This window comes from Pseudophryne corroboree, chromosome 8, assembly GCF_028390025.1.
Source record: "Pseudophryne corroboree isolate aPseCor3 chromosome 8, aPseCor3.hap2, whole genome shotgun sequence".
Lineage (NCBI taxonomy): Eukaryota > Metazoa > Chordata > Amphibia > Anura > Myobatrachidae > Pseudophryne > Pseudophryne corroboree.
Genome location: NC_086451.1, coordinates 351,529,992 through 351,556,794, shown reverse-complemented (window position 1 = coordinate 351,556,794; position 26,803 = coordinate 351,529,992). Strand labels below are relative to the sequence as shown.

Genomic DNA, 26,803 nt, shown 5'->3' with positions numbered 1-26,803 from the left:
TGCCATCCTGGATGAGCTGCACTACCTGAGCCACTTGTGTGGGTTGTAGGGAGGTCATACAGGCACGTGGAGGCCACACACACCACTGAGCCTCATTTTGACTTGTTTTAATGACATTACATCAAAGTTGGATCAGCCTGTAGTGTGTTTTTCCACTTTAATTTTGCGTGTGACTCCAAATCCAGACCTCCATGGGTTAATAAATTTGATTTCCATTGATAATTTTTGTGTGATTTTGTTGTCAGCACATTCAACTATGTAAAGAACAAAGTATTTAATAAGAATATTTCATTCATTTAGATCTAGGATGTGTTATTTTAGTGTTCCCTTTATTTTTTTGAGCAGTGTATATCATGGAACAATAAGCTGTGTGCATACCACATATGAGTGGTAACCACAATTTGGGACAGCATCTTTAAACACAGTTGTTTCTACAATATCTATATGAATAACATTTTAAAGTTAAATTGTACTTGTTTATGAAAGTTGTATACTTAAGATTGGATACTATCTAGAGTGTGCATAAGTATTCATACTACATGTGGTAAAATATATTTTAGGTGTTTTCCATTGTTATAGCACTTAGGAAAAGTATTTGATGACTTGTACACATGAATTCTATATAGTAAAAGCAGAACGTTACCCAAATTTTTATATATATATTTTTTTTTATTGAATAAATGAATCAGATGGTTATATATTATACAGGAGTTTTCATTCATATATGCACCATTTAGTATTTTAGCGCAAAACAGTCATTTTTTGGTTCTCTAGAAACAACCTCGTTAGTGTATTCTAGCATATATATATACTAGCTTCCTAGAGACGGGTCTCCATGGAAAGGGAAAGGTCCTGCCCTAGTTGGGAGACCCTAGGATGATTCAGTCCATGAAGCGGAAAGTCAGTTAATCACTTATGTCCTTTTGCCTTAAAGTTCAGCTCTATCCTTGCAGGGGCATACTACATGAGTTTGCCAACAATAGTCAGAAATGCAGTTCTACCTTTGAACACTAGATGGTGGTATCCTATCAGCCTTCGTCAAGTGCTGCTGTTTAGCTGGGTAATAAACTGTTGTTCTGCAATGACTCTAGCTCACCCTTACACTGTAGTCACTGTGCCTGCTGCAGTTCACTTTCTTTTTAGCATGAAATAAATGGTACTAGTGTGACAAAAGGGATTTATGTGGATTGGCATTTCCTCTCACTGATGGTTACTCCGTCTTATGCCAGGCCACTCGCCTTGCCCTGTCTGGCTAAAGTAGAATGTAAAAGGTTCAGGGGGCTGGCACACAAATAAAGGGGGTGAATACCCTGCTGTGTTGGCTGGACAGAGGTTACCCAGCCAACACAGCAGGTGTGAGGGGGGGGGGGGTCACAGCAGGTGGGGCAGTTTTGGCTGGCGTAAGGGTGGTATGTGTTCTAGCTGGGGCAAGCAACTAGGCAGCGTGTATCCATGTCTCTGATTGTTCAGGGGCACACTACTGCCATTCTAGTACACTGGCTGGTGTCCATACCCCCTACATCGGGGCATAATCCAGGCCATGGTGACTCTGCAAGTCCTGGGGTATCACATTAGTCCTGGGGGTACCACAGAACAAACTATAATGTAAACAAGATTTGTTTATATTTGTTTATGTATATTTGTTTAACAAATACACATATCAATATCATATTCTCATTAGTATACTGCAATGGGGAATCTGTACCTCCTCCAATAGCTGAGGCAGATGTTTATTTCCTGGTAACTTCAGTTACCATTAAAAGATTGTGAGGATCCAGAATCTTCCCGGAACGGAACGAAGAGAAAGTGTCTCTTGGGCTTTAGTTTACAAGGAACAGAAAATAAATATATTTAAGAGATTTAAACGTGCAATGAGGCTTCCAATGGGACACTTCCTCCCTCAGCATGGTCACCAGATGTTTTACTGATTCATAAGGAATTCCTTTCATTTTATTCCTTTTTGTGCACATTTATCTTCATTCTGATTTTGATATTCTTCATTGGCAATTATGAGTTATTTTAAAACAAAAGTCTCATTCGGAGCCGTCCACAGCTCTGATTCCAGTTTCTCTTTATGATATGTTTGCCCTGGAATTCCTATAAACATATCCATCCTGCCTAGCAAGTGCCACTTTGTTCTACATGAGGCAATTTACTTACATTTAAATCAACCAATTGTCGGTGGGCAGTATTCATGTTTACAGAGGTGTAGCGAGGCGCCATATTGCCCGGAGCAAGCAAATGTTTTGGCGCCCCCCTTCCCTGTACTGAATGGGGGGGGGGGGGCTAGCCAACATGTGGTGGCATGTTACAATAGAAAAGAAACAATATATTAAATCCTAAATTAGTGATCGGGCTGGTTCTAGACCTTGTGGAGATCATGGCAAAAGTTTTGGGTACAGAAAGAGGTGCTGCAGCAGCTGCTGCAAAGAGAGAGGTGCTGCAGCAAGCAGGGCAGAGAGTGGTGCTGCAGTACAGAAGTAACCCAGCTGCACAGCTACAAGCAGACAGTGAGATATATAAAGAGGGCGGGCAGAGCTGATGCATGTGCCAGCTTTCAATATCTCCTGCTGTCGCCTCTGGCCTGTCCTATTCCATACCTAGACCCAGATTTATCAAGCCTTGGAAAGTAATAAATTGCACGGTGATAAAGTACCAACCAATCAGCTCCTAACTGCCATGTTACAGGCTGTATTTGAAAAATGACAGTTAGGAGCTGATTGGTACTTTTTTCACTGTTCAATTTATTATCACTCTCCAAGGCTTGATCAATCTGGGCCCTAGTCTCCGAGTCAGATTCAGTGTGCGGCCCTCTGCTTCTTTTCCTCCTGCTCTGCAGCTGCCAGTACAGTAGTCCGCGGAGGGAGTGGTGGGCGGCAGTGCGCCCTCTAACTTATTTGGCACCTGGAGCTCGGGCTCCACCGGAGCCACCCTCGCTACACCCCTGCATGTTTATAGTTTGTTCATATTTACACAATTCTTTAACAGAGGACACCCAGGACCCTCTTTGATCCACTCAGGGATATCACTCATCTGACTATTCCCTCCCTTTTCCCCCACTTACTCTTTGTCAATGATTTATCTAATCACACACAATAATAGTTCACAATCTAAAAATAAAAATGTTAAGAACAATGTCTGTGTATCACATTACACTAGATGGAATCCTGCCAGCTACGCCACGTGAATTAAGTAGCACTTAATTAGGATACCAATAATCCAATGGGATACGGTTGTTAGGTCGACAGTCATTAGGTTGACCACTGAAGGGCGACATGCATTAGGTCGACATGGTCGTTAGGTCGACATGGTCATTAGGTCGACATGGTCATTAGGTCGACGGGTCAAAAGGTCGACATGAGGTTTTTTAAAAAAAAATTCTTCATTTATTGGATTTTGTCATACTTAACGATCCATGTGGACTACGATTGAAATGGTAACCTGTGCCGAGCACAGCAAAGCGTCTTGCCCGAAGCATGCGAGGGGACACGGTGTACCAATTGGGGTTCCCCGTTACTTATCAAAGATAACAACGTCAAAAACAGTAAAAATAAAAATAAAAAAAACATGTCGACTTTTTGACCTGTCGACCTAGTACATGTTGACCTATTGTCCCTGTCGACTTAATGCATGTCGACCTTCCATGGTTGACCTAATGACTGTCGACCTAAGTTGTGTCTATCCAACGACCCATACCCAATCCAATAATGTAAGAATAAAACACAACACAACTCAAGTAATACAATTAATAATTTTTATATTCGGATTTAGAGAAGAATCAAATCATCTATGGTACATATAACTGCCAAGTGTTCGACAAGTCATCATCATCATGTGTGTATTTGTCCCTCCCTATAACAGGCCTATGGGGGCTATTCAGGGGTGGACGCAGTGTTCCAAAATCGCCCGTTTGCAATTTTTGGAACACTGCGGCCGCAGTGCGCGTGTGTGACCAATCAAAATGCGATTGCATCCCAGAAGGATGTGATCGCATCATGATTGACAAGCGGCAGGCATCCGGGAAAGGCAACGCGGCGTTGAGAGGGAATGGACACAGGCATGTCACAGACGTTTTTGGGGCCGGTCGATGACGTTGCCTGCATTTCCTGAGATCGAACACATGGCGGTGGTGCGTCTGACTATGTAGCCAGGCTGCGTAGGAAGGGGTCAACTTCTATTTGAGTTTTTTGCGATGCGATCGCAATCAAATTGCGATCTCATTGTAGGGCAGCACCACACATGCTGGGCGGCATTGTCCTGTGCTGGGTGGCCCTAAGCATGCAATTTTAGTGGTCGCAGATTTTGCTATAATAGCAAAATCTGCGACCAACTCTGAATAAGCCCTATATGCGTGTTTCTTCAGGTCTGCATGAGCAATATTCAAGCTTGTGAGCAGGGCCTTCCTACCTCTATGTCTGTCTGTTTTTACCCAGTTTTGTTCTATTACTGTTGTTCTAATTGTAAAGCGCAACGGAATATGCTGCGCTATATATGAAACGATTAATAAATAAATAATAAATGTTATATCTATGGAGGACACCAGCTACTATCCCTAGCTCCTCTGCTCCGGGTGCAGGCGGATATTGGTGACCGTATTGCGCAAGTCTGCACATGCGCAGTGTCCCCACCATCAGACATGTACGGTAACCATCGGGTTAGCATACAAGCTTGAATCAGGCCCATAGTAGACAAACTTAGAAAATGAAATGGGTGGGACATTGAGACAAGTAAAAATCTCTAGTAAAACCCAGAGTTCGGTCCAGCATATTCCATAGACAGCTTCCTTATTATAGTTACAGCTCAGGAAAACATTCTGGACAGTGACGCAGATGAAATGAGCATTGCACAGATGCTGGGCTCACTGTGGCTGAAATATTCACGTTTTGCTGAGGTCTCAGAAATAGGAAAACAACAAATAAATATATTATATTCTCTGTAGACATTTTCTGTAGACCTTTATTCCCCTGAGTTTTGACTTTTGGTCTACGGGTGCCGTGAAAAAAAAATTCTGATACTCTAGGCCGTCGTGATTTTAAAAAGTTTGGGAACCACTGCATTAGACTGTTTCAGATGTAAACACAAAACGTGGGCCGCGTGTGTGTTATATGTCAGAGCTGCTTCTCAGTCCTAGTCCAGTACTGCTTGGAGCACAATGTTGAGCAGGTCAGACACATTTTCTCTGTCAGTCACAGTGTGGTTACATTTACTATAACGATGTAGTGCATAACCGTAGGGGACACAGGAACAAATTAATAAACAGAAACTCCTCTTCAGCTTTCTCAGGTAATTTCCCCTGGTGAGCGCTGTTTGTCCTTATGCTTCCAAATTAAGGTGCAAAGTGAATGAAAATAATGATCTTCTCTGATAGAAGAGCAAAGTATCCGGGTTTATGTAATAGCCTGCTATATGTGCGGGAATATGTGCACATACTGTAATTTTAAAGCGGCGATCATTTACAAGGCAAAACCAGGTTGGTTTAACCATATAAATGATTGCTGCATTAAAAATACGGGACTAAAACCTATATCAATCAGATGTTATTAAAGTTACAGCAACTTTAGTCCAGATTCCATAGAACTCCCATAGAACTGACGTCCCTCAGTCGGTTTGTGCAGAAGGTAATGGGATTTCCATCAGAGAGACGGGGTAGACTTCCACTTTCTCAGGTTTGTTGTGTAAATTTGGTGTCTCGGTTTTTATCCATTCCTGTGAGGAGATGAACACAATACATGAAATAAATGCAAAATCTTACTACATCAAACTTTATTCTAAGGAATCTTATACACTATAGAAGAATTCATGTGAAAGGTACAAGTTGTCTTATGCAATGGAATACTGATACACACACACACACACACACACACACACACACACACACACACACACACACACATTTTATATCTATCTATATAGCTACTGTATATATCTATACCAGAAATCCCCAAAAATGGCATCTTGTCCACATCTCTCTTATACCCCTTTCAGACAGCCATCTTGTAACACGGGTTGTTGCACATGAGCACGCATAACCCGGGCCCATAGGAAATATTCCGGTTTCAACCCTGGTCACTGTGTGGTGTGAACGTGTTGCTTGGTCAATGCGACCACTTTCCCGATCACACTGTATGGACGGGCAACGTCACTAACCGGGCAATATGCCACGCTAGGGACGCCTGTGTGAAAGGGGCCTGAGGTGGGTCGCACCCGGGAAGCATTGTGTACGGCTCTCGGGTGCAACCCGCCTATTGTAGTCTGAAAGGCGTATTATTCAAAGGGCTACTGATAGATTCACACACACACACACACACACACACACACACACACACACACACACACACACACACACACACACACAGATACACAGTATTTTATACTGTAAATATTGTCAATGACCTATTAGAAAAATGAAAATGGGCAGATGTTGTTTTATAGTTGGACCTTGAAATGTAAACTTTATAAAAACAATATGTGAATTCCCTGGTAAGTCACTCCTCGAGCCAATAGCATAACTAAAGACTTAAACACCGTGGGATGATTTTTTTTTTTTTTTTGCCATACCGTATAATTTTTGCTTTCCTATGTGTCATTTTTATTGTGTACTTGTTTTAACAGAGACACACAAGACTAATATAACGATATATATCGGTTGTGCCGAACATACTGAACAATATATTGTGCGACCCTGCGATATATAGTTCGCGCCCACATTCAGAATGCATTCCGTCACTGTTAGGGACCCATGTGATGAAGTCACCTGGCCGCGGTACATGGGCCCGCATATTTGCGCAAATGTGTGCTAAGAACTTCAATTATACTCCATTTTAATTGTGAGAGTTTATTTAAATGATTTTTACTATCAGTGTTCTTAGTGCTAGGAGTGTGCATCTGCAGCTCTCTTCCCCCAGCATAGTATTAGAAGCCTCAGCATGATGGAACCTCTTGAAATCTTTGGTATTAGGGTGTGCAGTCCAGGCCCCCCTTTTTCCTGCATTCCGTCACTGCCAGGATCGTCATATTGGGCGTGCACTCCATGCAGCATGCCCGAAGGGACGACCCAGCAAACGACTTGCAGGAGCGCGCGTTCGCAGGTACATTCTAGACGATATGGACGATATATCGTTTAATGCGTGTCAGAATGATATATTGTCTAATGTGTACCCAGCCTTAGGTTCTAGGTTTCATTTTAGACTGGTCTAAATAAAGGACTCCCAGGTGTGAGTGCCAATCTTTGTATCTGCAAATGCTACATCACTGAGATTTGCTGTGATTCTGAAATATTGTTTGTGAAAATGTTGCCCATGTAACCATTAATTATACAGTAAGGAGCTGATTCAGCTTTGGGACACAGTTCCGCTGTGAGGACAGATCTGGCTAGTTTTCATACTTTGTATATTCTTTACTTGAGCATACCCAACTCTCAGCAAATTAGAGTAGTATCATCTCAGTGACATTTCTAACTGAGATGATACTACTCTGGGTGGGTGTAACTGGGGACAGCTGGGCGTTTGTATGTAAGCTAAGTGTGTAGTGGTGAACATATGCAGCGATCCGTCTGATCTAAGACTGATCTCTTGCATCAAGCATAGGGATGGTTCTATTATGTGTTGCTAATGATGGCAGCTACTTTCACTTCTGGGTGGAAAGGGGTGGGGTGGCCACAAAGATGCCATCAACTCTGAACATAGGCGAAGATTAACATTTATTTCCCAGCAAGCGATGCAGCCGTATCTGGGTTAGACAATAGAAAAAGAAGAATAGGAGTGACCGGGCGCCAAGACAGATAGGCAGCAACCTACTGGTCAAAAGGTATCCCCAATACCAAAATGAAACAGAAATATGTGCAAGTAAGACCAGATGCGGTGCGCTAATCTTTTATCGAAAAAGTGGTACTGCCCTTAAAATTCTTCTGTTGTAGAACTTATGTAGGCTTCAAATGATAGGCTCCATATAAGGGGGAAAAAGAGTTTTCGAAAATAGTGTATTACGTTCATAACAATTTATTATGTCACATATTATGATAAAAACATCAAATAAATTCTTTAGAGAGATAAAATCTCTATCGTATCTGGGTCCGACTTGCATGCAGCTGTAAAATAGGCTCCAAATGTATAACTGATATAGAATTTTTGGGAAATGTAATGCATTAAACACGACATTTGGAAGACGTTGTGTAAAGGATAAAAAGGTGCCTATAGCAACTAATAGATTCATTTGTTTACTGTCTTTTAAAAATGAAACCAAAATTTGAGTGGTAGTTACTGTATAGACAACACCACTATGTTCATTTACACCAAATTCCCTAATATGGCCCATTGTTGTGCAAGGTGTTCCACCAACTCGGCTAATGACACTAATCTCTCTCCAATAGTAGAATCCAGGGGAGGATTGGGAATTTATAGTGGCCATGGAAAAAATTCTGAAAGTGTCCCTACGTTGGTATATCTAAAAGCAAACCTTTGTGGGGTTAGCAGACCATTAGCTCTTATAATGACAGTATACCTCCCACCTTTCTAGTACTGGAGATTGGAACCTTTGCACGCTCCAAGCAGCATGCCCGGAAAAGGGGTTATGGCCCCACCAGAAATGCCATGCCTGCGAGCCTCTCCCCCTGTTTCATCATGCTGGGGGCATGGCTCAGAATTCCCAGAGTAGCTAAGCTTTCCCAAATCCCTCTCTCTAGTTAGTAGATGCTGCATGCATGTGCTGGCCAGGGAACATCACCGGGGAGAGCAACCTGGGGGAAACATGGAGGGAGGCAGGGAATGGGGGAGGAGAAGGAGGATAATAGAAACTATGACAGAGAGAGACTATGTATCTCAGCAGCAGCGGCCAACAGGTGGCCTTACAGATGTCGGTCTACTGACATTCCGCCCCTGGTATAACCTATTGTGAAAATCAAGATACAGTACTACAGCTCCAGCATGCTGAAGAGGCTCACCTGACACCTAAAAACTGTATGTCTGGTAAGTAATATAGCTGATAAAATACTTTAATGATGGATATAAAACATGTTAAACGCAAATCGTATTTGCTTGTAAGTATTTCAGTTATTGTCAGGGTGTCTTATGAGATTAATATTTACCTTCAGATCATTTGGGAAACTCTTTCTAGGGTCAGGAATTGAAGGACAAATACAAATCTTTAATCTATGGGAAACAGGAGGAGTTAAACACATCAGTATTTCAACAATGAATACATTATGCAAATATTTCTGGAATTTTAGCAATTAGGTTAGAAAGAACTACAGAAAACAAAATCCTAGTTTAGGAGCAATTTTAGGAATTGGGTTTATTACATGGATTATTTGGAATTTGAGATCTAACATATAAAAATAGTTTCTGGAACATTGAGAATTATGCCACGTAGGTCACATACCTAGAGAGACTAGCTGATGATGATGATATCAGCTGCCTCTCCACCTAAAAAAAAAAGCTAGATTGCCTAACATGGTGTAGGACACATACAGAAGGAGATACAGCTCAAGCTTTTTCAGCACAAGTCCCGCACCATCTATGAAAACCAACTCATTCAACTGCCTTGGGTGGTGACTGTTATTGTAAAAAGTGAAAAAATAAAACTTGTTAAAAAAAAAAAAGTGGCACTCCTAGTTCCAGCAATCCCTGCAACTGTTTGGGTATGCTGACCTTTGTTGAACTATAGGGGGTTTGTTTTCACAGATTTTTATCAATTTCAAATCGATGGAAATGTGCCGAGCGCAATGGTAGCGGAGCAAGGTATCTTGTCCAAAGCACGGCGTGGGGATGCGGTACACTAATTGGGGTTTCACGTTCTTTCACAACTAAAACTACACAAAAAAGGTTAAAATGTTGTGTCGACCTTTTTTGTGCTGACCTTTTGTCATGTTGACCATTTGACCCTGCCGACCTTTCCTACTATCTACCTTTTTTATGTCGACCTAATGACCCTGTCGACCATTAGTGGTTGAACTAATGACCGTAGACCTTTTGCATGTAGGTATAATAATGAATAATAACAAATAATTTTATTTATATAGCGCACTCTCTCCATTAGGACTCAAGTCGCTTTACAGATACATAGCATAATATTGTACAGAAGCATGTACTAAAGGGACATTATGGAAATGCTTGAGTAAACCGGAAAGTCTTGAGTCTACTTTTGAAGGATTCTATAGTTGGGGCCTCTCGCACTGTGCGGGGAAGTGAGTTCCAAAGAGTCTGAGCCGCATGACTAAAAGCTCGACCACCAGATGAATTACGGGAGATTCTAGGTGCTGCTAAAAGTTCTTCATCTACAGATCGCAGTAATTGAGTGGTGTCAGAAGCTGCTTCAGGTACCTTGGGCCTTGGTCATGTAATGCTTTGAAACTCAGTAAGCCAATCTTGAAGATGATTCGCCATCTTACAGGCAGCCAGTGAAGGGAATAGAGAATGGGTGTTATGTGGCTAGAACGGGGCTGGTCGGTTAACAGCCTGGCAGCTGTGTTTTGCACCAGCTGTAAGCGCTGCAATTCTTTTGCTGGGAAACCAAGGTAGAGGGCATTACAGTAGTCTAATCGAGATGATACAAATGCATGGATGACTTTTGGCAGATCATCTGAGGGAATTAAGTGCTTGATTCTGTCTATGTTCCTCATGTGAAAGAATGAGGATTTGATTGTGGCTGATATCTGATGTTTAAGTGTCAAGCCACCATCCAGGATGCCAAGATTCCGCACACGATCAGTGGTTTGTAATTCTGAATCCCCGAATGTAAATCCAGTTGGTTGGCTATGCTGCAGTCTTGTCCTTTGATGTTGCGGTCCTATCATAAGGACCTTTGTTTTATCCGGGTTAATGATCCACACCCTAATAATATTTAGTAACTTGCGACTCCCATAAATATTGGTTAGCAAAAAAATGCATAAAATAAAAAACAATAATTCACTACATTTCAAACACCCACTAATACAGTACAGAGTGATTAGTACTGTTAAATAAACTTGGAGAATGAAAATAAAGTATTTACCTTTTTAGGAAGATAAGTAGAATGATTACAGCAACAACTACAATAAGTGGAATTACAATTGGCAAGATAGTAGAGATACCATAGCCTGTTCCTAGAAAGCAAAGACATAGCCAGTTTAGGAATGTGTCCGATTGTCAGAGCCGTAACTAGACTTGTTGGTGCCCTGTGCCAGAAAGAGAATTGGAGTCGTCGTCCCCCCCATTTTTCCAATAGGGAAATAAGGCACATGCCTCGCAGGGAAGAGGCATGACAAAATGATCCCCTTCCCACATTTATAGAACACTGCAAGAGGATGGATTTGGACACAAATCCTCTTTATACCACATTCATGTGCTCAATCCGAGAGCTTGCTGCCATTCAGCCACAATACACCTCATTAACCACTTGCCTGGCATGGTCACATTAGATGCAACCACACCAGCAAGTGCTTTATCTGACCTGGTCGCACAGGATGCAATTAGTCAGATAAACAGTGTTTGCAGCTGCAGGGAAGGGAAACTTCCAGCTGCTGCAGCTCTCAGAGGGACCGGAATTGGCTTGCTCAAATCATTCTGTCTCCTCATGTAATACCAGACAGACTCAATGGTGTTGAGAGCAGGGCTCTGTGGGGGCCTCATCATCACTTCAAATACAGGCGGGGACTTATCCATCATGCAATACCATCAGGGAGGCATCTGACTGGCTCCAAATTTATTCTGCAGCAGGACAACGACCCAAATATACAGCCAATGTCATTGAGAACTATCTTCAGCGTAAAGAAGAAGGGGGTATATTTACGAAGATTCGTATTTCTGCCAATGTCAGCCGAGAGCAATCTCGTCTGACATCGGCAGTGTGAGATTGCAATCTTTTGTGAAAAAAACACTTTAATTTACTAAACTACCGTGTTTTTTTAAATTCTAATACTCCGATGTCGGTGTAATTCATATTGCCTGCAGTGTTTTACGGGAGAGAATAGTAAAACACTGCCAGACTTAACACAATGAAGCCCGGCTGGATCAGTGAAATCCATGCAGGGCTTCATTGTGTACAGTATGTGAAATAGTTAAAAATAAAAATTGTGTGGGGTCCCCCCTCCTAAGCATGACCAGCACCGGGACTCTTTGAGCCAGTCTTGGTTGTAAAAATACCACAAAAACATTGCACAGGGGTTCCACAGTATTTAGACAACCAGCACCGGGCTCTTTGGCTGGTCCTGGTTCTAAAAATACAGGGGACAAAAGCCGTAGGGGTCCCCTGTGTTTTTGAAACCAGCACCAGGCTCCACTAGCCAGGGACATAATGCCACAGTCGGGGTACACATTTATATTGGTCCCTGTGGCTGTGGCATTACCTCCCCAACTAGTCACCCCTGGCCGGGGTTCCCTGGGGGAGTGGGGACCCCTTAAATCAAGGGGTCCCCCCCTCCAGGCACCCAAGGGCCAGAAGTGAAGCCTGAGGCTGTCCCCCACATCCCTGGGCGGTGGATGGAGGGCTGATAGCCTTTAAAAGTGTGTGGAGCGGAGAAAAGATCTTAAGACTGAAGACTCAGTTGAAAGGTAGGCAGTGTCAGGGAAAGTCAGTCAGTCAGCTTCTCACTACCACCGCAGTGCGGGACACGGCTAACATACGGAACCCACCAACGGACTACTGCACAGGCTGTGCTGTAAACATTTTATTATTTCTGTTTTACAGGTGTTTGCCAACAATAAATTAAACACATTAAGCGCCCCAATTTTCCCTTCAATAACTATATCACTCTTATGGGAGCTGCTGTATAGGACTTCAAGCGCAGGATAATTTTACTATTTGTATTGCTATTGTCGGCAGTGATTGAGAATACAAATTCTTAGTAAATTCCTGTGTTGTATAAAATAACAGCCGTGTTTCACCGATGGTCTATTGATTCGTATTTGTGCGGTCGGCAGTGTATCTCAATACGAATAGTCCCAACACTGCCGAGATTTGAGTTTAGTAAATTCCCGAGATGCCACTTAGGAGAAAAAAGCAAACTAGAATGGATTTGGGAGCTTAGTAAATTTCCACCAAGGAGTCCTGGAAGCGACGATATGGCCCCCACAGGGGCCTGATCTCAACGTCATTAAGTCTGTCTAGGATTACATGAAGAGACAGAAGGATTTGAGCAAGCCTACATCCATGGAAGATCTGTGGTTAGTTCTCCAAAATGTTTGGAACAACCTCCCTGCCAAGTTACTTCAAAAACTGTGTGCAAGTGTACCTAGAAGAGTTGATGCTGTTTTGAAGGCAAAGGGTCATCAAACCAAATATTTATTTTATTTCCCTTCTGTTCATTCAGTTTGCATTTTGTTAATCAATTAACCATTAACACTACTATTTTTGTATTTTTTAAAGCATTCTTACCTTGCAGCATTTTTTCCACACCTGCCTAAAACTTTTGCACGGCACTATATATATATATATATATATATATATATACATACAGATGTGTCCTCATATATCGTTGCTGCGTACTGCGTAGCGGGCGCCATGCAACTCGCGCCAGCTCCTTGCGCTATAACTCCCGTTATAAGTTGCGTTGTAAATGTGACGTCACGTTATAATTGTAACGTGCATTCTACTTTCTGTCCACCAGATGTCGCTTTTCCTAAACTCTACAGCGCATGCCTCAAATAGCCAACGGACCCTTCATAGCGCCGCCTGCTGATTGGCTGACACTTATTGTAACAATGACGAACCATTAATCACTTCCCTTTATATGAGAATTATTTCGGACTAGCTTTGTGTTTCAGTTACTACCAGATGGTCTCCAGACACACTGCCGCTCGATCACGCTAGCTATGGATATTGTCGTTACAGTGTAGACAAATTGCCGGGTAGCTTATTTCGGACTAACTTTTTTTTTTTTTAAAGCACTCAGGTACAACACATCACATATACACCCGGAGGGCCTGCCTGTACCGTGGTCGGCTGTGGTCTAACGAGAACAGAGTCCACCTGCAATGCTTGCACTCGTGGATTCGATACTGTTAGGAACTCAAGCGATCACTGTTAGGGACAATGTTAAAGTTGTGGCCAATTCGTTTACTTTTTTTTTTGTGTATTTAGATATTCTTTTTTAAAACAATAAAGTTTTTTGGGGTATTGCTACTTCTCGTTATATAAAAAAAGTCAGCTTCTACTAAATACAAGGCCACGCTGCTGCCCTGTTCACTCAATTCATCTAGTCGTTACGTTGTGTACAAAATGATGGATAACATTAGCATAAGCAGCAATCCTATTTCGGACTAGCTTTGTGTTTCTGTTGTTTCAAATGGGCAGAAATATTGAATGCAAAGTGCAACTGAGTACCTATAGTATCTCATGAATGTACAGTATGACTACCAGATGGTCTCCAGGCACACTGCCGCCCGATCACGCTAGCTATGGATATTGTCGTTATGTTGTGTACAAATTGCCGGGGAGCATTAGCGTAAGCAGCTAGCTTTTTTTTTTTTTTTAAAGCACTCAGATACAACACATCACATATACACCCGGAGGGCCTGCCTCTACCATGGTCGGCTGTGGCCTAACGAGAACAGTGGCCGCCTGCAATGCTTGCAGTCCCGGGTTCGATACTGAGTTCGGCGTCCATTTATTATTTTATTTTAATGTATTTATTTATTCTTTTTAAATACAATAAAGTTATTTGGTGTTTTAAGTTTCTACTTCTCGTTATATAAAAAAAAGTCCGCTTCTTAAAAAAAAAAAAAAGCTAGCTGCTTACGCTAATGCTACCCGGCAATTTGTACACAACATAACGACAATATCCATAGCTAGCGTGATCGGGCGGCAGTGTGCCTGGAGACCATCTGGTAGTCATACTGTGCATTCATGACATACTGTAGGTACCCAGTTGCACTTTGCATTCAATATTTCTGCCCATTTGAAACAACAGAAACACAAAGCTAGTCCGAAATAGGATTGCTGCTTATGCTAATGTTATCCATCATTTTGTACACAACGTAACGACTAGATGAATTGAGTGAACATGGCAGTAGCGTGGCCTTATATTTAGTAGAAGCAGACTTTTTTTTATATATAACGAGAAGTAGCAATACCCAAAAAAAACTTTATTGTATTAAAAAAGAATATCTTAATACACACACACAAAAAAAAAGGTCAACGAATTGGCCACAACTTTAACATTGTCCCTAACAGTGATCAAGCACAAATGGGTATCGAACCCACGAGTGCAAGCATTGCAGGCGGACGCTGTTCTCGTTAGGTCACAGCCGACCACGGTACAGGCAGGCCCTCCGGGTGTATATGTGATGTGTTGTATCTGAGTGCTTTAAAAATAAAAATTAAACGGATTGAATACGGATACCATCTGGTAGTCATATTCATTAGGTACAGTAGGGACCCAGTGCACTTTGCATTCAATATTTCTGCCGAAGCTAGTCCGAAATATGAATGCTGCTATGCTAATGCTATCCTGCATTTTGTACAAGCTGTAACGACAATATCCATATCTAGCGTGATCGGGCGGCAGTGTGGCTGAAGATCATCTGGGAGTTGTATTAATGCTATCCGGCATTTTGTACACAACGTAACGAAAAAATTAATTGACTGAACGGGCGGCAGCGTGGCACTGTAATTTGTGGAAAGGGATTTTTTTTTATAAAGGGAAGAACGTGATTGGCCAACCTCTCACAGATCACTGCTTACTGCCACAGCATTGTATTCAGCACTGTAGTCTCAACGTGGAGCATTCGCCACCCAGCGGTTAAACTGTGTATTACATGGCGCGGGACATAACGCACGCCATAATGTTATTTCCAACTCGCGACACAGGACCCTAAATAGTGCGCTATGAGCAACGATGTATGAGGATACATCTGTGTATATATATATATATATATATATATATATATACTTTTTCTGTAGAGAAAATAGATGTTACCACTGCACAGGATGCACAACGTGTAGTGCCCTAATCAGGGGTAATACATTCTCACACCCCTATACAGGAAAAATTTTCACCATCAATACACCACTTACTTGTACCACGAAATTCGTGGTGTACCTCCTGTCTGGCCCATGTAGCTTACACTACGTGGGCAAGACAGAGCGGCAATTCAAGGAGCGCATTGCGCAACATAGAGCTGCTATTAGGGCCGCATTAATTTCGGGTACAAGTGACCAAGCTGTTGCACGTCATTTTGCATCGGCAAGGCATAGTATTTCCACCCTTCGCTATAGAATGATAGCACAGGTCCCTAAATCATTGAGAGGAGGGGATAGGTCAAAACGTCTCCTCCAATTAGAGGCAAGATGGATCTTCATGTTGGATACGGTTAACCCTATGAATCCCTGAGCCTTTCATGTTTTTTATAGAATTGTTTTTTATAAAGCTGTTCTTTGTGGGACCATTTTGTATAGAACTGTTGGTTCAGTGTATAGAACCCGGGGTCATGATAAATTTTCTGGCTGCAGTGATTTATATCTTTATTTGATGTTTTTTTACTAAAAAATTGTGTTATTGGCTAACACAGGGTTAAGTTTATTATTGGTAGATAGCAGCTGAAATGTTATGCCAATAATGTCTGGGTAAATATAGCCCATTTGTAATGTGTTTAGACATTAGAGTTTGTACTACAGTATTTATAAGACAGTATTTGGTTTAAGTAGATAATGCACTATATCTGCCTATTTGGTATATGACTGTAGCATGCCATGGGCAGTTACTTGATTATGCGTGTAGAATATGCCTTGTCAGGGTTCGTTTGTAGTTATAAGCCTTATTTCAGTATAAATATTCTTTTATGCTTATTTAGTCACAATGTGGACACTGTTCACGTGTTTTTACACATATTATTGTATTTGTGTAAAGCGATTGCTTTGCACCTTATCACTTAATATTGACTGACAGTGTTGTCAGTTACCAAGGTAACTGTCTTGTGCTCCTGTCCCAGCCTCCCTTTTGGCGCCGGACCGGCGAGGACATGACGTGACTTCCGGTGACGTCAGTGACCGGAAACCGGAAGTCGAGACAGAATCCCGGGACGCAGCTGACGGGAGCGGGAGTCGAGGAGGGTTGTGAGTATAAATGTATTATGTCACTTTGCACTGTTATCCTGATGAAGAGGTTTGCACACCCCGAAATGTTGATGTTTGATCACTAAAAGATTTTTTTACCACTTACCATCTGGGAGTGCCGCCTTGTCTGTTTGTAAAGTATCTGTGGGAGACGCCACGCCCTGGGAAGGCACACCAGTAAAGGTATAGCTGGGTAATACTGCCCGAGGAGAGTGCCGGGTTTTGGAAATACTATATATATATATATATATATATATATATATACATATATCTCAAATAAAGACAGCACTCAAAGCAAATCCATGAAAAATAATTAAAGTGGTGCAAGGCAGTAGTAAAAATAATCACACTTACTTGTCCAGTACTCCAGAGAAAGCAAAAAAAGGCAGCACTCACAGTTTAGATGAATGAAGAAGGGTGTTTATTCCTTAGCCAAACTGCATGACATACACGGTCGGGCTATGGCTGTGAGACTGTGTATGTCATACAGTTTGGCTAAGGAATAAACACCCTTCTTCATTCATCTAAACTGTGAGTATATTTTATATTGTTTTTTAAGGGGGCTGCACCAAACTCCAATTTGCTCCCAGCCAGGATGAACTTACGCTCGTTTCAGTTTTCATAATTTTTCATCATGTCATGTGACAGAAATCAGTCATTTCAAATGTATTCAGGATAAATCATACTCAGATGACATAATCACAGCACATGTGCAGTCAGGAAAAGCGGTTAATAGGAGATAAGCAATGATATGGCAGGTTTGATTTCTGTAAAGATAATGTAAGTAGGTGCTTAGATCAAAATCTGGAGGTGTTATCAGGGGGGTAAGAGTAGTACAAGTGTCCATAAGATACCTGGGGAGGGGGCACAGGGTTTTTGGAGTGCAACTTCTTTAAAAAGAAATATAAAATATAATTATTAAATTACCCAATAATTTGAAGTTCATATAGTAAAAAATGATGCTGCAAATGCATAATCACATCAGAAGTCAAGATAGGAGGAGTTCATAGTAAGAGATATGCAATTATAGTAATTTCACTCTCCGCCAATCATTTCAGATTTATACAGTATAAAGTATGCTCATCAAACTTTATTCCACTTATGTAATAAATCACAACATGAACATACACCTGCATAATAAAATAAAAATATAAGCAAGCTTACACATTCACATATATATTCTTATGACTTCACCTGGGCGCGTAATTTCTTTGCTCCAGTCACTCCAGTGAGCTTGGTTACCTTGCAAATGTTCATTAAGTCTTGCACGTACTGTGACTGTGTATGTGACTTCAGGCAGGAGGTTGGGTATTTCTTTGTAACACTCTTCTTTGACCTAAACGTAACATGATTAGTTTTAAGTGAAAAACCATATTGGGAAATTTCTTATAAAACAATAGTACCCCTCAATATCTATACTGACTACGCAGACTCCAACCCCGCACTCCCCCCACCACGCCGACTGGGACTCTGCACTTCAGCCCGGCTCTGCACGTCCATCAGATAGGTGCTATCAGCAGCCAGATGAGAGACTCTATTTTCAACATCCCTGAGGTCAGCCAAGCATCAAGTTGCTGCCATTAACACTGTGTATGGCATAACGTAGGGACATTGTGGCATTATATGGGGATGCTATGTGCCATAATATGGGGATGCAGTGTGGCATTATATGTAGGGACACTGTGTGGCATTATATGGGGATGCTGTGTGCCATAATGTGGGGACACTGTGAGGCATTATAGGGGAATGCTGAGTGCCATAATGTGGGGACACTGTGTGTATGGCATAATGTAGGGACATTGTGGCATAATATGGGGATGCAGTGTGGCATCATATGTAGGGACACTGTGTGGCATTATATGGGGACGCTGTGTGCCATAATGTGGGGACACTGTGAGGCATTATAGGGGAATGCTGAGTGCCATAATGTGGGGACACTGTGTATGGCATAATGTAGGGACATTGTGCCATAATATGGGGATGCAGTGTGGCATTATATGTAGGGACACTGTGTGGCATTATATGGGGACGCTGTGTGCCATAATGTGGGGACACTGTGAGGCATTATAGGGGAATACTGAGTGCCATAATGTGGGGACACTGTGTATGGCATAATGTAGGGACATTGTGGTATAATATGGGGATGCTATGTGCCATGATATGGGGATGCAGTGTGGCATTATATATGTAAGGACACTGTGTGGCATTATATGGAGACGCTGTGTGCCATAATGTGGGGACACTGAGTGCCATAATGTGAGGACACTGTATGGCATTATAAGGGGATGCTGTGTGGCATAATGTGGGGGTCACTGTGTGGCATTATATGGGGACACTGTGTGGCATAATAAGTGGGCACTGTGGTAAAATGTGGGGACACAACTAAATCAAGCTAACCTTAGTAAACGCAACAGATCCATTTTGTAATATTATATATATATATATATATATATATATATATATATATATATATATCTTATTGGACTATTGTTTCTGTGAGAGTGCCCCTCCATACCCTTGGAACATTTAAATATATATATATATATATATATATACAGTATATATATATATATATATATATATATAATGTCCAAAAGTAGAGCCGCACTCAAGGTTATTTCTTGGGCAGATACCTGTATGCTGGGGTGCATAGTCTCAGGGACTCAGGGACATCCTGAAGTCAAGATGTCTTTATAAAGGACTTGTATGGAAAATCAGAGAGCACTCACCAGACTTCCAATTCATTTCAAATAATATGTTATTTACTAACTCATAGGAGTATATTTACAAAGGTGTGGAGTTATAGAAGTGTAGATGTTGCCCACAAAACCTATCAGATTCCATCTATTATCTTCTAGAATGCGTTAGAAAAATTATAAATAGAAACTAATTGGTTGCTAGGGGCAACATCTCCACTACTATAAACCCGCACCTTAGTAAATATAGTGTCACCGTTTCAATCCACTGAGGGACTTTTGTCAAGACCACAGTGATATCTGAAAAGAGCAATGCAAATCCATCTACAAACTCTTGGAAGACATAAATACCTTCCTTCATCCCAATGATCTCCCCCATGTGTAATGACACCAGAAGTGACATCATCGTGAACCTCAACTCATCACCTTCAAGTATCTACTATTAAAATCTGCTGTAATATTGTAAAAATATATAGGAGCCAGCTCAATAATGAATATAGAAAAAGACATGGTGGGTGAGCCGCGCGATCGCATGGGGCGTCTGCCGAGACACCTGCTGGCTGCTATTACCTGCTCCCCCTCCTCCCATCCATAGTACTCCGCTTGCTGGGTGGAGTTTCGCAAAATGACGATGTTGCATCATGACGTCATGACGCAACCGCATCATTTCATGAAACTCCACCCAGCGAGCGTAGTACTACGGGTGGGAGGGGGAGGAGCACATAATAGTAGGGAGCCACTGGCATAACTACAGTCCCCACAGCCACTGCAGAGGCTTGGAGGCACCAGGATTGGAGTGCTTACTGTGGTGCCAACAAGAATTACACCCCTGGCAACGAACATGACACCCAGAGCATGAAACCCCTTGCAACGAGCATTACACCTCTGGCAACGAGAAAGACACCCAGAGCATGAAAACCCCTGGCAATGAGCATTACACACCCCTGGCAATGAGCATGACACCCAGAGCATGAAACCCCTAGCAACGAGCATTACACCTCTGGCAACGAGAAAGACACCCAGAGCATGAAAACCCCTGGCAATGAGCATTACACACCCCTGGCAATGAGCATGACACCCAGAGCATGAAACCCCTAGCAACGAGTATTACACCTCTGGCAATATGCATATGACACCCATAGCATGAAACCCTTGGCAACGAGCATGGAACCCAGAACATGAAAGCCCTGGCAATGAGCAGGTAATTTAAAAGTAATTAGAAGCCTTACTGGGGGGCATAATGTATGACAGGCATTGCGGTGTGTGGCATAATATGGTGCAGGTGGCACAATATGGTGCAAGAGGCATTACTGTGTGGGGCTTAACATGGTGGAATTTTTTTCTTTCCTGTGGCGGCCGAGGTCTGTTGGTGCAGGGCCAAAAACTGGGGTGTAAGGTAGTCTTTTCCTGTAAGGCCACACCCATTTTAGCAAGGCCAAGCCCCCTTATATGTGTTTTTTTATGTCTATGAGGGGGGGGAAAACACATTTTAGAATGTCTATGGGGGACGATTAGAAGTAGTGGTAGTGGTGGTAGTAGTAGTAGTAGTAGTAGTAGTAGTAGTAGTAGTAGTAGTAAAAACAAAGAAAAGCTACAGACAACCCCTAATTCTTATCATAGGGCATTACATATTGATGATTGAGGGAACTTGGATTAAAATTGCTTAAGGTATATCATGGTTTCAAGTATTTCTTTAATTACAGGCAAAACTGAAGTCTCCCTTTATATGAAAAACTCACACACAGAAAAATAAGGCAGTTCACACTTTTACTTTTTTGAAAACGTTTGTAATTTCACTACTTGTGGTCCCTGGGTATTAATGTTTTATTAGGAGGAAGAGCACATGATGCAAATGATGTCCTTCTGAAACTTTCCAACCCCTTTGTATTCCTACCTAATCCAAAAGGAGCTTGCCCTTTATGGCTCCCTTTTGGCATATAAAAGAAATCACTCCAAATTGGAAGATCTTGCCCTACATGTCTCTTTTCAATTACAGTCAACATTAACCTCCATGTTCCCATTTATTTGAAGACCCTCCACCATTAAATATCTTGGGGTGTATATTACAAAGACCTACTCCCTCTATCAAGCTAATTTTGTTCCCCTGATTAAGACACAGGACAGGATCTTGACTGCGTATGTATGTCTCTGTCTCCTGGTTTGGTGAGATAAACGCTCTCAAAATGAATCTCCTTCCCCGTTTACTATATTTTTTTCAAGCTCTCCCAATCCCAGTATCTCACGCAACTTTGGCTACCATGCAAAAATCATGCAATCATTTTATATGGATGGGTCAGGAACCGTGCACTAGACGTTGGATCCTAAGCAAAGGTACAAGAAAAAGAGACCAATCTGTGCGCAACAGGATTAATTTCTAAAATATAGTATTTTTATTAATAATCCAAAATATGGATAGAAAAAAATTCAAATATAATGTATATCAAAATACACAGTATACACTATATAATTCAGAAGTGACCTCACAGTAATGTTGAACAATTTGTAGCAAATTTTAAACCATCTGGATCATAAAAGAACCTGTAATAATGCCACAATCACTCTAAACTTAACTCGTGATATAATCACAATAAGATCCCTTAATAAAAATCACACTGCAGTACACTGATTCATTAACCATAAAATGTCCACATATGCTGGCCAGCCTGTAATTAAATGAGGTGTGTTACACCTATAGGTTCATCCAAGGAATCAGTTGTTTTGTATAATTAATGTCTATACCACAGTACTGTGATTACAACGAAAAAAAGAAAGAAAGAGAACCATATAGTTGAACCATTTGTATGCCATGCAATTGGGTACCGTCGGTATATAACAAGTGCCTCCTCTTTGCTGAAAGTTAAATATCCTCCCCGTGCCACTGATGTAAGGAGCTATTTAGTGGGGATATTTTTTGTAGAGTAACCGTCTCTGACACTTGTACGTACTGCCTGGAAGCTATTCAGCTAGCACGGCTGATTTTACCTTTTAGAGCCGGAGAGGTATTAGCTCTGGAGTGACCTCTGTATTTGGATCATCTACTATTGCCCTAATCACTGGGGAATTTGAACATTTCTGAACCTGCAAACAAGGGACTCTACACATCTCGGTATATTGGACTCCGGCTCTAAAAGGTAAAATCAGCCGTGCTAGCTGAATAGCTTCCAGGCAGTACGGTGAATGTCAGCCACCACTGCCGTAATTGCTGGGTAATTACTACACCCTAAACCCGCTGCAAAGGGACTCCGTGTATCAACGTGTTTTGGACACCGGCTGTTAAGGATATTCCAGCCGCACTATTTGGGTGGTAACCGGGCGATGCAGTGAATGCCGGTACGTGGAATACAGATAACGGAGGTCTTGGGTGATTCCAGCTAGTGAACCAGCACAAGTACAAGTGTCAGAGACGGTTACTCTACAAAAAATATCCCCACTAAATAGCTCCTTACATCAGTGGCACGGGGAGGATATTTAACTTTCAGCAAAGAGGAGGCACTTGTTATATACCGACGGTACCCAATTGCATGGCATACAAATGGTTCAACTATATGGTTCTCTTTCTTTCTTTTTTTCGTTGTAATCACAGTACTGTGGTATAGACATTAATTATACAAAACAACTGATTCCTTGGATGAACCTATAGGTGTAACACACCTCATTTAATTACAGGCTGGCCAGCATATGTGGACATTTTATGGTTAATGAATCAGTGTACTGCAGTGTGATTTTTATTAAGGGATCTTATTGTGATTATATCACGAGTTAAGTTTAGAGTGATTGTGGCATTATTACAGGTTCTTTTATGATCCAGATGGTTTAAAATTTGCTACAAATTGTTCAACATTACTGTGAGGTCACTTCTGAATTATATAGTGTATACTGTGTATTTTGATATACATTATATTTTAATTTTTTTCTATCCATATTTTGGATTATCAATAAAAATACTATATTTTAGAAATTAATCCTGTTGCGCACAGATTGGTCTCTTTTTCTTGTTTATCTTGTTTTGTGGGGGTTAGCAACCTTCCCCTTTTCACCAAATTGTGCAGCAATAGGAGGTTCTCTTAAAGTGGAAAGTTTCGGGCGCCCATTTTTCCTTGTTTGTTCTTGATTTTTAAGCAAAGGTACAGCCTGGAGGGCTCTGGGGCTCCCTCTTTTGCATTCCTACTACACAGAATGTAACTTTAATCATGTATCATGGCACTCTACTCCTGGATCATGGCACTCTACTCCTGGATTTAAAAAATGGGTAGAAATTGAGAACTCCTTGTTTCATGGCAGCATGATTAGTGCATTGGTATGGCTTCCCAGGGATTGTAAACCAGGCTTACTTGATTCCAATGCACTATTCATCCACTGCACTCTTCATTTATGGGATAAATCACACTTTTCTCTCAGTCTTTCCCGTTACCCACTTCCACTGACAATAAGGGATCACCCTCGGTTCCCTCCATGCTGCCACAAAAGATTAGCGTCTCCATGGCATGACAGTGGTATAGATAGATCTATTCATGTTAAAGGTAAATGTGTCCCTTCCTCCTTTGGGGTCCTCCAGGCCAGTGACGTGCGGTGGGGTGAGGCAGAGCCTTTCCTGTCATACTTACATTTAAACCAGAGTTTTGACTGAATAAAATATATGAAAAATACTGATAATTTGTTTAACATATCTTCTTTGCATTATTCTAATAATTTTTATAGCCCACACTCTGGAGTAAAAAGTCTATGGCAGGTGAGGCAGTGCCTCACCTGTGTATCCTTTCAACACATCTCTAATCAAAACTCACCAGATTTCCAGGAGTTTATAATGCTGCACCTGTGTATAATGCCCAGATGTACCCTTTGGGTCATATATTGCATGTAAATCTGGCTCTGGGGTTAGCCAGTGCCTCCTGAGCCATTTAGCTCACCGCACGTCCCTGCTCCAGGCGCGCTTTGGCCTTTTTTCCTTGTGTCTATTCCAATATCTTCAAATCATTCGTTTTAGCCGATCTCAAACTAAATCTTCTTCATTGTGTTTGCCTTCTTCATTTGAGCATGGCTCAGCCGCGCTCCCCATGCCTTCTACGCACGCGCATGTGACACAGCACCGCACCTAGCAGCAGCCTGTCGGGATGCTGTGTCATATGCGCGTGTGCGGAAGACATGGGAAGCGCAGCTGAGCCAGCCCAATGCAGAGTTCAGAGTGGCTGCGGCAGTGAAGAGGCAGAACGAGTGATTTCCACTGGGGGTGAGAGGAGAAAACTACAGGGAGCGCAGAGAAAGGCAGGTAACGCTGCGGGAGAGGATAGTACATCCCACCCTACTGTATGTCTGTACTCAGGTGAATGTAATTAGAAGTTCCCTTTAAAGTTAGAGAAATTTCTAACTTAGTACTGGCCCCAGCTCATCCTTTGTGAGAACTGCATGGAAATCAGACCTTGCTGGACCCTTGGATGATGACCAATGGGAAGAAATTAGACTACGTACAGCTAAAGCTTCTATTAGTGTTGCAATTTGTGAAACCTGTTACAACGTCTATACCCGTTGGTGCTTCGTTCTCACCAAACTCTATTCTATTTTCCCTACAGCGTCCAACACATGTTGGAGGCTATGCATAGAAGAGAAAATAGATAGAGGGAAAGAAATGATTGCCTTAATGTGGTGCAAAATAATAGACAATGTTAAAATATAATTTTCAATTATTTATGATTCATATAATAAACTGGCGAAATATAGAATAAAATCAGATAGATTAGTGAAGAAAAACAAAGACTGTGTTCAGTTAAAATGGTTCTGTGTGTTCTGGATGCCACTGGAATTTACAATTATTAAAGTTTATTTTTCTTCAACAAAAATGTGTCCGTGTTACTTGTGTCTGTTCTTTATTACTATGTAACTGTAATTGTGAGTCACATCTGATTTCTTAAATATCTACAAATAGATACTTGTTGTATATGTAGACTCTTAAGGGCCCTATACATTGAGCGATCCGCCGCCGAGCTGCCCGACGGCGGATACGGCCGACGGGTGACCCGGCGGCGGGGGAGCAGTGACGGGGGAAGTGAAGTTTCTTCACTCCCCCCGTCACCCGGCTCCATAGAAGTGCTGGCAAATATGGACGATCTCATCCATATTGGCCTGCATGCACAGGCGACGGGGCACCAGCGATGAACGAGCGCGGGCCCGCGCATCGTTTATCGCTGGTGCCTCCACACTCAAAGATATGAACGGTATCTCGTTCATTAATGAATGAGATCATTCATATCTTTGAATATTATCGCCCAGTGTGTAGGGCCTATTACATGTATCTATTTGCGTCTGCTATTCCCCTAGAGTAACCTTTCATTTGTACTGCAACAAGGGAATTATAAATAGGGACATGTAAATCATTGCCCTTCCGGGACTCTAAATGTCACTATGTAAGCAGTGGGTGTGGTTCAGTAGGTCGACATGAGTTAGGTCGACATACCACGTTTAGTCGACATGGTCATTAGGTCGACATGGTCATTAGGTCGACATGTGCTAGGTCAACATGGAAAAAGGTAGACATGAGGTTTTTTTTTACTTTTTTTGGTGTCGCTTTCTTCGAAAAGTGATGAGGAACCACAATTAGTGCACCATGTCACCTCGCATGGCTCGCTTCGCTCGCCATGCTCTGGGCAAGGCGCCTCACTACGCTTGGCACAGGTTACCATTCCCAATTGTAGTCCACGTGGACCGTTAAGTATAAAAAAAGTCAAAAAAATGAAATAATTTTTTGTGTGTGAAAAACTCATGTCGACCTTTTTCCATGTCGACCTTTTTCCATGTTGACTTAATGACCATGTTGACCTAGTGATCATGTCAACCTAATCTGTAAGCAGTCACTGCACCTTAATACTGATACTAAATCATCGCACGTGTGTCAAGATTCTACATATATCGATTTTACAGGATATTAGCCCTTAGCTTGTTATGACAATGATCTATTCAATTAGATCAGAAACGTTCTGAGCTGCATACATTAGTGTGGGAGTTATATTGTTATAAGTGATATTATATATATGTATTGTGGTGAGAGGGCTTATGTCTGACCACAATTCCCTGTTTTGCCATTGTCTGCG

At 41.8% G+C, this 26,803-nt stretch overlaps 1 protein-coding gene across 2 annotated transcripts in view; it reads right to left on the bottom strand.

Annotated features, from left to right (window-relative positions):
- Window positions 1-3,740: 3,740 nt before the first annotated feature.
- Window positions 3,741-26,803, bottom strand: part of LOC134949111 (interleukin-13 receptor subunit alpha-1-like) — a 238,155-nt gene continuing 215,092 nt past the window's right edge. For both annotated transcript variants that reach the window (XM_063937501.1, XM_063937502.1), the window contains 4 exons: window positions 18,220-18,361; window positions 10,987-11,077; window positions 9,083-9,146; window positions 3,741-5,706 (listed from right to left, as the gene is read on the bottom strand). In XM_063937501.1, coding sequence (XP_063793571.1) covers window positions 5,599-5,706; window positions 9,083-9,146; window positions 10,987-11,077; window positions 18,220-18,361 — 405 coding nt within the window. In that variant the 3' untranslated portion in view covers window positions 3,741-5,598. The remainder of the gene's footprint in view (window positions 5,707-9,082; window positions 9,147-10,986; window positions 11,078-18,219; window positions 18,362-26,803) is intronic.